This window comes from Telopea speciosissima, chromosome 2 (assembly GCF_018873765.1).
Source record: "Telopea speciosissima isolate NSW1024214 ecotype Mountain lineage chromosome 2, Tspe_v1, whole genome shotgun sequence".
Taxonomy (NCBI): domain Eukaryota; kingdom Viridiplantae; phylum Streptophyta; class Magnoliopsida; order Proteales; family Proteaceae; genus Telopea; species Telopea speciosissima.
In genome coordinates this window covers 76,534,387-76,550,590 of record NC_057917.1, presented here as the reverse complement: position 1 = coordinate 76,550,590, position 16,204 = coordinate 76,534,387, and the positions used below count along the sequence as shown (strand labels likewise).

General features: G+C 41.2%; 1 protein-coding gene across 1 annotated transcript in view; it reads right to left on the bottom strand.

Annotated features, from left to right (window-relative positions):
* Window positions 1-15,043, bottom strand: part of LOC122651631 (cullin-4-like) — a 33,119-nt gene extending 18,076 nt beyond the window's left edge. Inside the window, exons 1-3 of the mRNA XM_043845100.1 lie at window positions 14,528-15,043; window positions 6,754-6,869; window positions 6,069-6,415 (exon numbers count right to left, since the gene is read on the bottom strand). Coding sequence (XP_043701035.1) covers window positions 6,069-6,415; window positions 6,754-6,869; window positions 14,528-14,903 — 839 coding nt within the window. The 5' untranslated portion in view covers window positions 14,904-15,043. The remainder of the gene's footprint in view (window positions 1-6,068; window positions 6,416-6,753; window positions 6,870-14,527) is intronic.
* Between the last annotated feature and the right edge of the window lie 1,161 nt (window positions 15,044-16,204).

Sequence of the window (16,204 nt, the reverse complement as noted above, 5' to 3'; positions counted from 1 at the left end):
GAAATTTAAAAATGTTGAATGAAATTTCTGGTTTATGCCAATAGCTGTGAGATGCAGTGGAGCCTAGTGAGATGGTAACCTAAGCTTTGGTAAGAATCCTTGGTCATCTCCCTATTATCTCTTACTTACTTTTCCTTTGTTCCTGCGATTTTTTTTCCTGAATTTATCCACCTATTTGTTCTTAATTTGTGTTGGTAGTTTGCTATTGTGTTGGTGGATTCCTGAAGGTGTTTGGTTGCTGATCACAAGGAACAAACCATGCTTAAACTGACTTCAGTTGTGTTCTCACCTCCCTGCGATCCTGTCTATTGAGGTTTCTGATTCTGTTGCAAGGACTGAATCACGATCCCATTACCTAAAAAATTATCATTGTTAGCCCAGATGAGGTTTTGGCAGCATAGGTTTTATAGCCAGCAGATTCCATAATTTCAACATTGTTATGCCTAACCTACGAACAATAATTAGACCTAAGGTGCTAGGCATCACCGGGCACCAGCAGAGTAAGAGCTAAGTACAGTCTGCTACTTTCTTCTATTTTCAGCGCTTCTACTCTCTTTCAAGTCTGGAAACAGCCTCTCTGTGAAAGCAGGGTAAGTCTGCATACATTATGACCCTCCCCAGACCCCGCAGTGGCGAGAGCCACATGCATTGGGTACGCCCTACGCTCTTTCACTAATGCTTCAAACATTGGCTCAATGATGCAAGTCAGAACCAAAGGGCCCAACAGAAAAACTTGGATACGGAAAAGGAACACAATGATCATCCAACCATTTTTGGTAGTTAGTTATGATTTCAACTCAAAATTTAAGTTACTACCTTTCTAGAAGTTGCCTATATATTGGTTTTGATTCTATTTAGCTCCAAAGCTGGCTTCAAGTCCATCTGAAAAGGGCAAAAAAAAAAAAAAGGGAGGGGCGGTTGTCTACACCCGCTGGTGTACAAAAACTTTTCACACACAAAAAAAAGGGTTTCTTTTCAGTCTCATTTACCAAGCTTTTTTCTAGAGGGGGGGTCAAGTCCCATTTTGGCCTTTACATCACTTTCCCTAAGCATTAGTTTCAGAGTTCAACACTTGCTCGTTTGGCTTAACGTGGTTCACAATTTCATCAGAAAGGTAGCCGATCTTTCTAAAGAACCCAAGTCTCACAAGTCAAATGTGCTTTGGGAGACTTATGACCAGTAAATAGAAACGATTATTCATGTCATTGTTTCTGTCTTTTTAAAGTTTTACTTTCTTATTTTTTTTATTTTTTTTTTTTGATGGGATTTTAGAGTTTTACTTTTAGTTAGGAGTTTATACAGTATTCCCTCGGTGACAAAAGGTTTTTTTTCTTCTTTTTTTCACAGGGGGTGGGGAGAAAAAAGTAAGAATAGTTACCAAGTTTCTCTTGGATTAGCAATAGAATCTTGCCTTTACAAAATTGGACTAAACAGGGTACTGTAATAGCTATGGTAGAAAGTTGAAGTTGTCATCTCCACATTTGTGAGAGGTAATTCCATCATAATACCTAGTTCCACAACTGTGGACATGACAAAATCCCACCATAAGTTTTAAGATAATCAAACAAAATTTTGTTTTTTGGGTGAATAAATAATTCATTACCAAAGAGAGAAAGAACAAGGGGCCCCGATCAACGGGGAAGAAGAAAAAATATAAAATACAACAAACCAAAGAAAAGCCCCCATCTTCAAGGGGAAAAGGGGTGTAAGAAAGAGTAGGGGAGACCCCAAGAAGCAACAATATGCCTGTTCCTTGCGGTGTCCCGACAAATGCAACCGAAGCTAGCTTGCTTTTGATGTCAAAGGAAATGGAATCCCAAATAAGCTGAAGAGGTCTCAGTCAGGAAGACCACTTTCTGATATTGCGCTCCATCCAAATCTGGTTGATGCTGGCAGCAAAGGCGAGCTTTCCCACAGTGTTGCAAATAGATGACCCGGCAAAAGTCATGTACATCTAGATCCATTCTATTTGAAAGGGCAAAATCCGTCTAGGGCGGGGCCAGCATCTATCTAGCTAGCACCCCTTTCCAAATGGACAAGGAGAGGGGGCAAGCAAAGAAGAGATGGTCAATTGTTTCCATGGGATTCAAGCAAAGGCAGCAAGACAGAGAGCCAGCAATTTGGTGGTGGACGAGAAATGACTGCATTGGACGGCAGTTGGAGAAGGCTCGCAAAACTGTAAAACTGTGGCGAGGCATGTGGTGTTTAAACCATACAAGATTATGCCATAGAGATACAGTGCCATGCAAATGGATATGGTTCCAAGCTGCTTTGGTGCTGAAGAGCCCAAAAGAGGAAGGAGTCCAGACAGTCTTGTCTCCTCTACCAGAAGAATGACCTGGCATGGGGGACAAGGCATTCCAAACTAATTACATAGAAAACCCATGGGATCAAAGGCCCAACATGTATGGAAACTAACCCCAGACTTATTCCTAATAAAACAAGCCTATTTCGGTGATGAATCTGCATCAACCGGTTTGGCTAACAATGGAGCGAAGATCATTCCAAAGGGAGACCTTCCCTGTTGCTCTAAGTCTCTAACCCTTCCCTGTTTGCTCCGGCCTCCATGGCCGGCCCCTCTGGCCTGGCCTCTCCTTCCCACCCACCTAAGCGTTCCTATCCCTCCCGTACTACCTCTCGCTCCCCTCCCCCCCCCCCCGCCCTCTCTCCTTCTCCTTGTCCCGTATAGAACTCTCTTTTTAGCCAAACCCCTCTACCCTCTTCAGAGGGTCTACCTCTGCACTTCGTCTCCCCCTTAATTGTTGAGGGTTCCAAGGTAGCGCAATGCCCTTCTGGACTGCTCAATGACAAAACATCTCTTTGGGAAAAATCCCCCATTGGTCACTTTATTGGAAGCAAACTTCCATTCCACATCGTCAAACTCTCCCTCACCAAACAATGGAAAAGTCAAGGGTCCCTAGAGACATACCTGTTAGGAAATTGTTTCTTTATCTTTAAGTTCTCTGATATTTAGGATAAGGAGGAGGTCTATGGCTGGTTGGTCAAAAGCCGATCTTCCTTCGACAATGGTCCTGTCATTTTCAACTTCAAAGAGTTGACCATACCTCCATCCCTTTATGGGTCTCTTTACCTGGACTCCCTCTCCATCACTGGTGCACTGAAGGTCTCACTCTTGTAGGATCGGTTCTTGGTACTCCTCTCCACTCCGACGCCAAAACCAGCAGGAAAGACAGGCTTGCCTATGCCCGTATTTGTGTAGAAGTCTCTGCAAATGAAGCCCTCTCATCTTCCATTAAAGTCTTCAAAACTGAAGATCACTACATCCAAGAAATATCCTACGAATGGTCACCGCCTCACTGCCAAGTCTGCAAAACCTTTGGCCATGACTCAACCCTTTGTCAGACTAACCCCACCGCCACTGTGAATGAAGTCGTTGCTCTCCCTGATGAACCTCTTTCCATTGGCCCTCCCTCCATCATTTCAACCAGTGCCAAACCCCTAGCCCATCGCTCCACCAGATACCCTCCTCCATTGCAACCTTCCACTCACCTAACACCAAATCTCTTAGCCGCCCCAAAACTCGCTGTCACACTCGACATCGCATCCGAGAGAAGCCTGCCTTAGGTTCCCCGATAGGTCACTCCAGTAACCATTGGTCTCTTCCAATGGTCCATGGCACTAAAATACCCAGTAGTTGCAACCCCTTTGACTGCCTGCAATCTCCTGACGTTGATGGCTCTGTTGCTCCCCCCGAGGTTGTCCCCTGCTCCCTAGATCACAATCCCCTGTTTCCCCTCAGTTCCTCGAGCCGTCGCTCTCCATTGCGATCCCCTGCTCTTGAAATCTGCCCCTCTTCTCTGCCATTTGCGAGAAGATCTTCTTCTACCCCTTTACCCTTGACTCCCGACCCTTCCACTTTCTCCCCCCAAGTCAACCCCCTTCTAAAAACTCTCCCCTCTATTCTATCCCTTCCGCCTTCTTCTCTCCGCCTAGGTCCCACCTCATCTTCTCTCGACTTTTCAAATTCCCTCACTCATGTGCCTAATAATCGCATGATTCCCAACTTCCCCCCTCTTCGTTGGGCCCTCTGCCCCAAGCCCACCAACCCCTCTTGGTTCTGGTCCCGTTTCTCCCTTATTAACCTCTCAAACCAACTCGGGTTTGAACCATTCCTCATCTAGACCTCGGTCCACCATGCTCTCGGTCATGAACTCCTTGACCCATGACCCGCCTCTTGGCTCCCATCACACTTCATCTTCTTCACCCGGTCTCCTTGACCATTCTGCCTCCTCCCCTTCCACCCAGCTTATTCCCCCTTCTTCAACCCTTCTTCCTTCCCCCTCCCTCACCCGATCCTACGTGCGTCGACACCGTAGTGTATCCCTCTCTCGAGTCTCGTCTCAATACCCTCTGTCATCTCAATGGACTTACACTGCCATCTTATCTCAGTTCTCAATGAACCAAGGCCTTATTAGGAATACAAAGGGCCTCAACTCCCCTTCAAAGCATGCTGAGATTCGTTCACGCATCAAGCTCTTTTGTTCCACTTTTTGCTTCCTGATTAAAAACCGTTTCAAGAACCAAATGCTCTCTGTATTGCTGCATCTATTGCTCCCGGCTGGTCTCTCATTACCAACTTCTCCCATCACCATAATGGCAGATTCTGGTTTCTCTGGGATCCCTCCAAAATCGACCCTACCCTCATCTCTTCCAACTCTCAATACCTTCACTTCAACATCACTACCATTCCTGGAAATACCAGCTTTCTATACACAGCCGCTTATGCTTCCAACAACCCCACTGAGAGAAATCAAACTAAATTTAAACGACCTAGTTCCTCAATATTCCATAATCGAAACCCTAATTCCCAAATTATATTCAATATGAACACCCTCAGCCAAGAATGTTCAAGGAGAAAGGGGGGAAAAAACCCTTCCAAGTACCACCTTTTTTTGGAGGGGGTTGAATTATAGGGGATCAGACAATGCCTACAAAATGTAAACCAGGATAACCCATCCATTCCCCCACCACCAATACTAATCTTCCCCAGGCCATAACTTCAACTAACTCATACGCCTCCTTACTTGAGTGAACCAAGTACGCCTCCCTGTTTGACTGATAGCACAACAGCTATAATTATTTTATTTTATTTTATTTTACTTTACGTCTTTCATATCAAGTTCATCCCTGTAGCTTGGCACACCAGACAGAGGTGTATCACAATCCCTGAGTTTATAAAGCCTTTTAGGTTGTCAGGTCAAAACATATGCTGTGCCAACACTGAGGCACTAGTCATGTGCATACAATTAGTAATATCTTTAGAAGGCATATGTCACAAACTCATTATTATTAGTAGTATTATATTGTAATTAATATTATAATATAAGAGACCAGTTCCAAAAAAATATATAATAAAAATATTGTACAATAAACAAACTGGCCTTAGTTGCCATGAGCAGAACTAAACCATAGACAAATGTCTCTTGGGCATCAGTACAGAAGTATGTTGCTCCTTATTTTCCAATTTCCAAGCTGACAGAAGAATTATCGACCACTAGTTAATATGTACTTAATGCATGTAAAATTGTTACAAACTTTGGTGTTAGAAGCCTGGAACCAGTCTTAAATAAATTAATAAATTACCAGCTGATACGCCATGGACTTTGGATCTTCAAAGTCCGGGAATTTCTCTCTTTTTAGGTAGCCAACCAAAGGATTTAAGGATCAGTATCATAATTTGGACTGGAGCCAGTCATCCGATCAGGATGGTTCTGCATCAGAAGATCCATAAAAGGACTAGCTGATCCAAGGAGAAAAGGCTTCACACACAAAATAGAGCAGCCGATCATTGCATGTATGAGAATGCTTTGGTTACGTCCAATACTGATATAGATCAGACAATGCAAATGATCTGATACCAATATTTAAAACCATGAACCCCAACACCCCCCCCCTCAAAAAAACAAAAAAAGAACACAGCTGAGAAAAGGTTGCATTATGATGGTTGAAGACCAAATTAACCCTAAAAATGGTTTCTATACTATAACAGAGTTTTCTTTCTCATATTGCAAGTAAATCTCATGAGTCTAAAAAGAACCAAAACATACCTTTCCTTTTCAATCAATCTTAGAAGGCCAGTGACTGTTTTGTGCTCAACTTCTGGAGACAAGGAAAGATGTTTGCGGAACAACTGCAACCCCATATCCCACAAAGAACGCACATTTGGGTTTTGTTTCACATATGTTCTGTCAAGATAAAGGGCTATACCACGGATCATCAACATCTGGTCACAAAGATCCTGCCAACATTTCTCTACAAGAGACAAGAAAACCACCAGATCTGGGCTCTGGCCAACCAATGATTGTAGGGCTGCAGAAATGTGTGCTTCACATTCCTTCTCAATTCGTTGATAAAGATTTCCTCCCATCTTGTGCAAGCAGAGTTCATAAACAGCCTATGGGCAAGATAATTGAATCATTTACATGTTCATGAGTTGAAACAGCATGACATTACATCCAAGAACAACATAATAAGACGAAAACTAAGATGCAGACAAGCTGCACCACAAGCAGTACAGCCGCAGGAGTAAGAAGAACCAGGCCCACAAATAGTAGTACTACGAAAGTAACCCCACAATTCTGGTTTTGGGTGAACCAGGAAACACCCAGACCATGGGCTAGGTCTGGCCTGAACCAAAGTCCAGTTCAAGAACCGTGGGCCTAGGTATGGACCTGGTTCGTCTTATCCCTGCTCCTGTACTGCTTGTACTGCAGCTTGTCGACATCAAACTACCTGATAAAGCTTCTCAGAGTCGCAAGGATTCGGTTGCTTCAAAAAGATAGCACTAATAGCTGACTTCAACATTGTCCATGTATCCTCCTCAAAATTGGTAGGAAGTATTGGTTTAGCTTCATGGCACCAAAAGAAAATATAAAGAACAAGTCAGGCCACTTAAGAACATTTCAAACAACATTCTATTATTACCTGAAACTTAAAGTCCTTCAGAGTGCAAAGGATATAGAGAACCTAGAGGAACTTTTTTATTCAATTTATATCATAATTACCAATTAATTTAAATCAACTGACGTGGATAGCTCTCCGCAGCTATGAATAAGGGGTCAACAAATAAGATGCAGCAAAAGAAGAGGTTAATAATATACCCAATGTACAGGATGCTTATGACTTGACAATTAGGCCTGCAGAATTGGAAACTAAAATGGTTTGTCATTCTGCACACACATGCTTGGTATTGCATGCGAGCTCCAGGAGTTGGAATTTGGGAAACTTATGGGATATACAAGAGAAAAGGGAAGAAAACAGACCTCATTGAAGACATTCTCATCTCTGATCCTTCTTTATGCAACAGAGGTAAGGTCCATAAGGATAAGCTGAAAAAGGGAATGCTCATCCTGGAGGGTAGGAGGGGGATCCCTCTTTACTGGCCTGATCAATCCTTAGTCCCTTTTGGCTGTATATGTTACATGCATTTTCATTTCAAATCCGAAGAGGCTGAACAGTATTTGTATTATATGCCTAAGTGTGAAAAACACGTCTAAGACGTACTTTTTACCCTTTTATTTAACTAAATAACAAATTTTATTAAGAAAAGATAGGATACAACAAGAAGCAGTCTAACAACCACCCCCAAAACCCTAATACAAAATACAGAATATATATACATAGGGCCGCTGTCTGGTCATGTAGCACCTGCACCAGCGCCGGGCCCAGTGAGAGCACACAAAGGGGCATCAACATAGATATGATTTCTGATTTCATGGGGAGCAGGGCGGCACTTTCGTGCACTCCTGTGTCTGGGTGCAGGAGCCCCGCAACCAGGTAGCATTCTATATATATAAGGAGCTGCAATTATGTACAGAGTGTTGTGTCATCGACATATTCCTTTAAAACTTAAAGAGGAAAATTTTATAGGAAAGTTATACGACCAGCAATAATGTATGGAGCAGAATGTTAAGCAGTGAACAAATAACATATAAACAAACTTAGTGTAGCTGAAATGAGGATGTTGAGATGGATGAGGGGTAAAACTAGAAAAGATAAAATAAGGAATGAAAAAACTAATTTAATAGTAGCTCTGATACAGGATAAGTTAAAAGAAAGTTGTTTGAGGTGGAATGGACATGTGCAACGGAGGCCTTTGAATGCTCCAGTAAGGAGAGGTGATTTGATTCAGATTGAAGGAGCTAAAAGAATCATTAGTAGACCTAAAATGACTCTAGGAGAAGTGATGGGGAAACACATGTATAGCTTAGGACTATAATGAGTATAGCTTGAAAAAGGATCCATGTAGCAATCCCATTTATTGGGAAATAGGATTAGTTGTGTGTATGTGGGGGGGGGGGGGGGCGTGCGGGTGCATGCGTACATGCGCGTGCGTGAGATGTCACTCAAATCAAGATGGCAACCAGATTAGACCCACCACAATTATAGAGGGTAGCTATCCCCAACCACCATACGCATACTGACAACAGCCTGTTTAAACAAGGAGTTATCAGACCTAGGTTTCCAATGGAAGGAGACATTGGCCAAAAAGCTAAGATGTCACATATGTTTGACCAGATGAGAAAATCTCCACATACTTTCTGTATTATATGAATATTACAGTTTTTCTATAGTTATGTATGCAAAATAATGATATATGCATTAATATATGGGGAAAAGACCACTACTGGAGGATCTATCCAGCAACACCAACCATTAGATGGATAGTTCCTCCTTGGATCAGCCAAGTGTCAAGTTTCAGGTCCTATCTCCATTATATGGTCCACCATGCTGGGGTTTTTACCCGTGTATCTTCAATGGTTGAACTGAAGTTGCCCTAGAATTGCCAAACTTGAATTTTTTGTGAAAGCTTTGATCTCTGAAGCTGACAGTTACCACACTGATAGATGATAATGTGGGCAACACAAGGTTTGAGTGCCAAGGGAGCTGCTAGTTCAAGGTGGCATATACTCGGGCCATCAAGCAAACCTTCAATTTTGCATACAAATTTATACCCAGGGGAATAAAAAACCTATCATCTTTTGTTTCAGATCAAAAGGTACAGAAAAGTATTCATGTTCTATGCCTGACATTTGGAACATGTATTAAAAAACAAAATTATCCATATTACATGAATTTTTTCTTAGTTATATGTGCAACTGTATTAATGTATGTATTAATATATATAACTATATGAAATTTTATATGTTCCCTAAAATTTTAAACCTACGGCTACCTCTTAAAAGTTAAAACCAATCAAACCCAAACATATTCCATGCCATATTTTCCAGTACCAAATTTGCCATGGCTACACTTCTGCCCCATGTCAACTTTTTCTTGTCTCTGTCCTATCCTCTCTGTTGTAATATGGGTACAAGGGTAGAATTGTCATATAGGGGTATTTTGTCTTGTACTCGTTCTAGATTGTTCTCCTCCATATTATAAATAAAGCTGGCTTGTGTCCCATTAGACACAAGTCATATTCACCAAACCAACATGGTATCAGAGCAGAAGATCTGATCTGAAACCCTAACCGCAACTCTCTCTCTCTCCCTTTCTCGATTTCTGCGCCTCCACCACCAAAAATCGAGTCTCTCTCATCTCAGCTTGCATCTCCCACCACCACCATCCTTCTCCTTGCTCTCGGTGGAGTTGGGAAGCCATGGGATCATCTCCATGGTTGACCATGGGAAACCAATAAGAAGAATTATGGGGTTTGGTACAAATTTTTTTGTCAAACCCTTCTCTTTTCTTGTCCCAATAAAATTAGGGTTTCACAAAAAAAGAAGAAATCATCTCTTTTCCATCCCATTGAAAGAGGGAACAATCCCATAACCGAATGCGCAGCGGAAAGAAATCAATTCGGGTTTTCTTTCGCATCCCATGAATACCAAATCATTAAAACCTTAATGAATGATAAAATACATCAAGATCTGCTAATTTGTAGAGCCTCAAGTGTTGCTCCTCCTCTAGATAATGGTCCTTCTTCTAACGAGCACTTCAAGAAAACCCTAACTTGAATCTCCTTGATGCAATAGAAGATCTCCAAGCCAAACCAGAATTTCTTCTCCAAGAACTAGATCCAATCCAGCCAAAACTAGGGTTTTTCAAAACCCTAACATGCTTCACCACTCAAGAGAGCAAGGGAGCAAGGGAGCAAGGGAAAAGAGAGAGGAGAGAGATGAATTCCAAGAGGGGGAGGGAAAATTCGACCAAGCTATGCTGGTCGTCCCCCTCCCCCCCTCCCCTTGTGAGTTTATATAGATGAGAGCCCCTCCATCATTCCTTGTGAGAGTCTGACACTCTCTCTCCTCTTGTTTGACTTAAAACACTATTGGGCTTTGCTAATAGGCTTCTAATTAGTGAAGGCGCAGAATCAAAAAGTGAAATAAAATAATTAATTAATTAAATCTTTAATGGGCTTTAATTAATTGCATCATACCCATTTAAAATTAAATAAAATTAAATATTAATTAGCAAATCCCAGAATACCCTTGTATAATAATAAACCATTATGCACCAACCCTCCACTAATCAACATCATCGTTATGGAATCTATGGCATGTACGCAAGTACTGCCAAACCCCATTCCATAGTACATGTCCATATCAGAGCGTCTATGTACGTGATCGAAATCCGCAAGACACGATTAAATAATTTAATCAAATATAATATATCATTTTATGTGAAAGTAAGTTTTGCAAAACATTTTCGAAACGGTACAAGATCATGTTTCTTATCCGACCATCCATAGACTAACTCCCCTTGATGTTCCTCAATCGAGCAGTGGAGACCATGTTGAGTGACTCTTTCACTCACACAATGTTTGCACATTCCCAGAACACCAGCTTTAGTTCTCTTGAACCGCAGTCATTGATGAACCAAAGAATACGTTCACATCATGCAGTGACAAGGCCCTCTCAGGTACTGGGTCTCGGTGACGCATGTCTATCCCAAACCTACATCTGGCAGTAATACACAAGGGAATCGACAAAATAAAATTCTTCGCCAATACACACCCATGCGTGTACTCGCATTCGTACCCTGACATCAACATGTATAGGCATACCCAATGCGAAGACCATATGATAAGGGTGTCTAGCCCAAACCCTAGTCGTGACTACCAATTTTAAGTATAACTTAAGGACATACATTGCTCAAAAAGTTTATATTGCATGTGATCATATTAAACCAAAATGTATAAAAGGTTCAATAAATAACAAACCGGATTGAACTGGAATGAACCGGGTTTGATGGACATACATATCCAACAGGTGGTTCTCTCCTAGTCCACCGAGAGCCTTTTCTCTCCTCTTGAAGATGCCTCTCAAGATCTAGATCTACACAAGATTTTGCCCATGATTTGAGAGGTTTGACCAATTTTTCACAAGTTTCTCTTGTGCTTTCTTTTCTCGATCTATAGGGCAAACATGTATGTGGGTTTTTCAGGGCCAATCCCTGCTTTTTCTTCATCACGGCTGATTATCAGTTTTTCAGGGCCAACCTTGTTACCGGTTTTTCTAGGGAGAAACCCTACTTCTCGATTTTGACCCAGGATATCTCATTGATTTTTTGTTTCATCACAAGACCATCACTACTTGTCGATTCCACTCAGGTACAAACCTACTTTGCTACTTCTTCCCAGGGACCAACCCCTGCTTCATTGGTTTTATAGGGTCCATACCCTAAAAGTCGATTTTCTCCGGGAACTATATCAGGCGCTGTTATTTTTTCTTTTGGTTCTCTCTCGTGGCTATCACCATGCCAAACACCTCTGATATCTCTACTGCATCCACTGGGATGGAAGGCTTGCCTCCGGGAAATTTTCCATCCTTCCTACTGTGTTTTATCAAGCTCGACGGTACTAATTATATGATGTGGTCCCGTTCTTACTGCCTATCTATCAAATCCCGTGGTTGTTACGGGTACCTTACTGGAGATACCAAGAGGCCTACTACTGCAGGTTCGGCTGTTGATAAATGGAGTATGAAAATTCCCTGGTTATGGCATTTCTTATTAATTCTATGCAGCCCCAGATTTCTCGAGGCAACCTTCTATTGGATTCTGCTGCTAAGATATGGAAGGCTGCCCAAGACACTTACTCCCAGGTTGGGAATGATGCTCAGGTTTTCGAACTCTGCGAGAAGGTTCATAAACTGAAACAAAAGGAGTTGACTCTGTCACAGTATTATTCCGAGTTACATTCTCTGTGGCAGGAGTTGTATTTTTATGAGGAGTTTCAGCCCACTACAGCTACTGATGTCGCCAACATCAAGAAATGGGAAGACAACATTATAGCCTACCAATATGCATGCAATTCAGATATTTGAGTCTGTTTATGATATGGTTTATGATTTAGAGAATGGTTCTCTACTATTGAGGCTTGATGGACAAGGCCCATCATCATGCATGGGAAACAGTACCTTGTCCTCTTCTCTTTTCTTCTTCAATTCTCCACAACGCGTTTCCAAATATGGGTTTTCATCCTCTTTCTAAAACTTTCTAATATGCGTACCCTAATGGTACTGAGTTGGGCTTGTAATCATGCAAACTATTCCTTGCTCTCATACATCAAATGGTCACTTCTGTCCTAAGGATTTATGGTCCAAACTTGAGCAAAAGCTCACAGTAAATGGTATTTGATTTTCCTCTTTTCTCTTCCATTCCCTTTTTTTTTTTTTTTAATTTGTCATATCAATTTCTTCTATTGAAAAATATAATTGGCCTTCCTTATCAGGTGTCAAAATATGTTTGCTGATCTCAGATTATTACGACAACAACTCAGCCTTATCCCAACTAAATGGGGTCGGCTACGTGGATCCTTACAAAACAAAGTAGGGAAAACAGAGGAATGACGACTAAAAAAGAAGAAATGAGATAAGAAAAGTGATAGATGGAAAAATGAAAAATGAGAGTAAGAGGAAAGAGGCAAGCCCAGAAAATCAGGAAAATCTCAGCTACCTGGTGTCAACAGCGTGGATCCTTGCCCTTTAATAGGCTCTATCTGAGGTCATACTTGGCACAAGCCCCAAACTCTCTTTATATGTCAAAACACATCTTGAAATCTAGGGTTGGAAACTGTTTTTGAATTCAAATCAGTATTCAAGATTCTGTTTTGTTTGAAGAACCTAGAATTCTTTAGTAGTTCCTCATTTAAAACTAGATTAACAGTGTTGATCCTACCTACAAATATCCATTAATCATAAACATAATTTATAATCTCTTCCAACTTCTACACTTCTGGTCGAAACTATTACCATAGGCATTCATATCATCATCCACATGGTCTCAGATATTTTCCTTCTAATTGAATAAAAAAATTACACTATATAATCTAATTCAACAACCCAAAAGAGATAACACTTCTCACTAATGTAGCACCATATCATAATACATTGTTAAGATTATAATACAACCTTAAATGCCAAATTATTATTATACTCGAACCATAAATATTATTTTGGTAAACAGCACCTAATAACGTTTGAAATGCACTTTGTAATATGAGTATAGGGTTCATTATGGGTATCATATTCAACATGGAAGCTGGACCTGCTTCATTATCACTTGGCTAGTTTGAGGAGTAGAATCATTCTCCATGAGTGACTAATAGGAACCTAGAGGTCCACAACAACAACCCCCCCCCCCAAAAAAAATGAAGAAACCGTGCATGTGACAATAAGTACTCGACATAAAATGTAGGATTTAGAGTAGAAGGATACTTATTGTTTGAACCTTCTTTGATGAGTTTAGAGGGAAAATCACTTCTCAAATGGTCGTGCCCATCACAAACGGATAACAACTAACAAATGTCTGAGGCAGGCAGAACCAAGAAGATGATTGCTACCAGCGAATGGACATACATATGAAGAAATTCATGATACTGGAAAACTCTAAAACCAAAATAACTGATTCACATTCTCTGCCCCTTCCTCTTTGCTGGTAAGAATGTAATGAAAGTTCCATTAGACCACCCCTATCAGCTTTTAAACTGCATTGAGGCTGAGTGATATAGAATTTCTCAGTTCCAGCGTACCAACTGTAGAAATAGAGCATTCAGTAGATTCCTGATATGACCCGTATGCTTCCCTGACCATTTAATCAGTGGTATTATGAAAAAACTGAAGACCTGATATAAAGTGAAAATATGGTCTACAGAGCCGAGGGACATTAACCAATAAAAGCCCCGAATTCCCGAATGCTCAAAATCCTAGGCTTACATTGATTGTGAATGAAAATTCTAGTTGCTTATTCCCTCCTCCCCCCCCCCCCCCGGCAAAAAAAAAAAAAAGGGAAAAGCAACAAAGAACAAAAGAAGAAGGTCAGATGCAAGTACCCAATCAATTCTTAGCTCCACCCCTCCAGTCTAACCATAATCATCTACCCTGATTCTTAATTTCTTACCACAAGATTATGCAAATACCCAAGCGAGCAAAGTACAATGGTTCTCCAAGATGCAAAACAAACATTTTTTTTTTTCCTTTTTCAGATAGACAAAGTAAGAAAGAAGAAACCTTTACAAAAAAATTAACCCTGAGAAGCTGAAAGTGAAATTTTAATGGCGTACCTTTGACGAGCTTGATAACGAGTTTCTTTGCAGGTTGAGGCGGCGTGGCCTTCTTTCTGGATAAATTGGCAGCAACACCGGTAGGGGTACCGCTACAGCCGACACCAAGAGCCATGGGAGGGACATCGGAAGCATCAGCCTTGAGATCCTCATCAACAATCATCGGTGAATCATCGATTTCGTTGATGAAATGATTCTGATTCTGATTCGGCTTCTGTTGCAGATGAAGGACGTTCTTCTCGAGAGAGCAAGTCAGATGCTGCGACTTGGCTTTCTTCATGGTTGATAAATGGCCACCACAATCACCGCCGCCGCCGTTGTTGCTGCTGCTGCTATTACAGTTCGGGCGCTTCTTGTTGTAGTGAGACTGAGACATCAATCAATCAGAAGCGCATCGTAATTGCTTTTTATTAGATATGAGAGATCAACAAGGAAAAAGAGGAACAACGAAGCAGATGAAGATTAATCAAGACTCGGAGAGGAATAGATTTTCGGAGAATTTCTTTGTTTCTTGTTTTCTTTTCCTCTCCTCTTTATTTGTTTCGTATATTTACACTGCAGGGGCTTGGTATGGCCTATGGAGGAAGCCGAGCTAACGCGTGGGCTTGGTTGGTATGGCCTATGGGGAAAGCCCAACCCCAGCAAGCCTCAGCGACGGATGCGAAATCGAGTTTAGATTATCTGGTTAAAGTGTGAATCAACAAATACTGGAAAAAAAAGGGTCCTCCTATTTGTCTCACGTAAGATTGAATGAGTTTCATAACCCCTTCAACCGATATCATATCACGCCCCTGTAAAGAAGAGTGATATAATCTTGAAAGGTTCAAAAATCTAGGGGAAGGTCTAAAATAACCACAAATGAAGTTGTGAGGAAAGACTTGTATAGCCTAGGTCTTGTATCAAGTTTGACCTCGGATAAAGTCTATTAGAGGACAAGGATCCATGTAGCAGACCCCATTTAATTGAGATTCTCTTGACATACTGGGTTGTGACTAGTTCCTCTTACTTAAATCTTCCAATTTTTTATTTTTTTTTACTTTCCATCTTTCATTTGTTATTTTCTATTTTTGCATTTCTCATCTTAGCCCGCCTTCTTTATTTAGACCTCCCTTTTTCCTTCTTTGTTTTGTTTGGATCCATGTAGCAGACCCCATTAAGTTGGGATAAGACTGTATTTGTTGTTGTTGTTGGCTTCATTGGCAATAACTAAATAAGGAAACAAATGGTTTGTTGCAACCAAACCCAGTTGATGATCTACTTGCAATAACATAAATTGTACAACACCTCTATCAACTGACACGATCCAAACCTTGAAAGGTAGTAAAGTTGTTTCATAAACGGATCCAGACCCTTTACGGCGCACTGCCCATAGCGGCCTGTGCGGCACATACTGGGCCGCGCATGCAAAGACCGCCTTACCCCTGCCCAAACGCCTTGCCCGAGCGAGGGTAAGGCAATCATTGCACGTGCGACTCAGTCTACACCACATAGGCCGCTACGGGCAAATGTGTCGTAGACGATCGCGGTTGATATGGTGATAGTCATTGATCGAATTGTCACTGCAACAAATATATCAATGGATCTAGATAATTGTAAATTGGATAAAATATCAAATAACCTTTTATTCAAACCATAAATTATAGACATGGAAATCATTTGAGGTTTCTTTTAAACTAC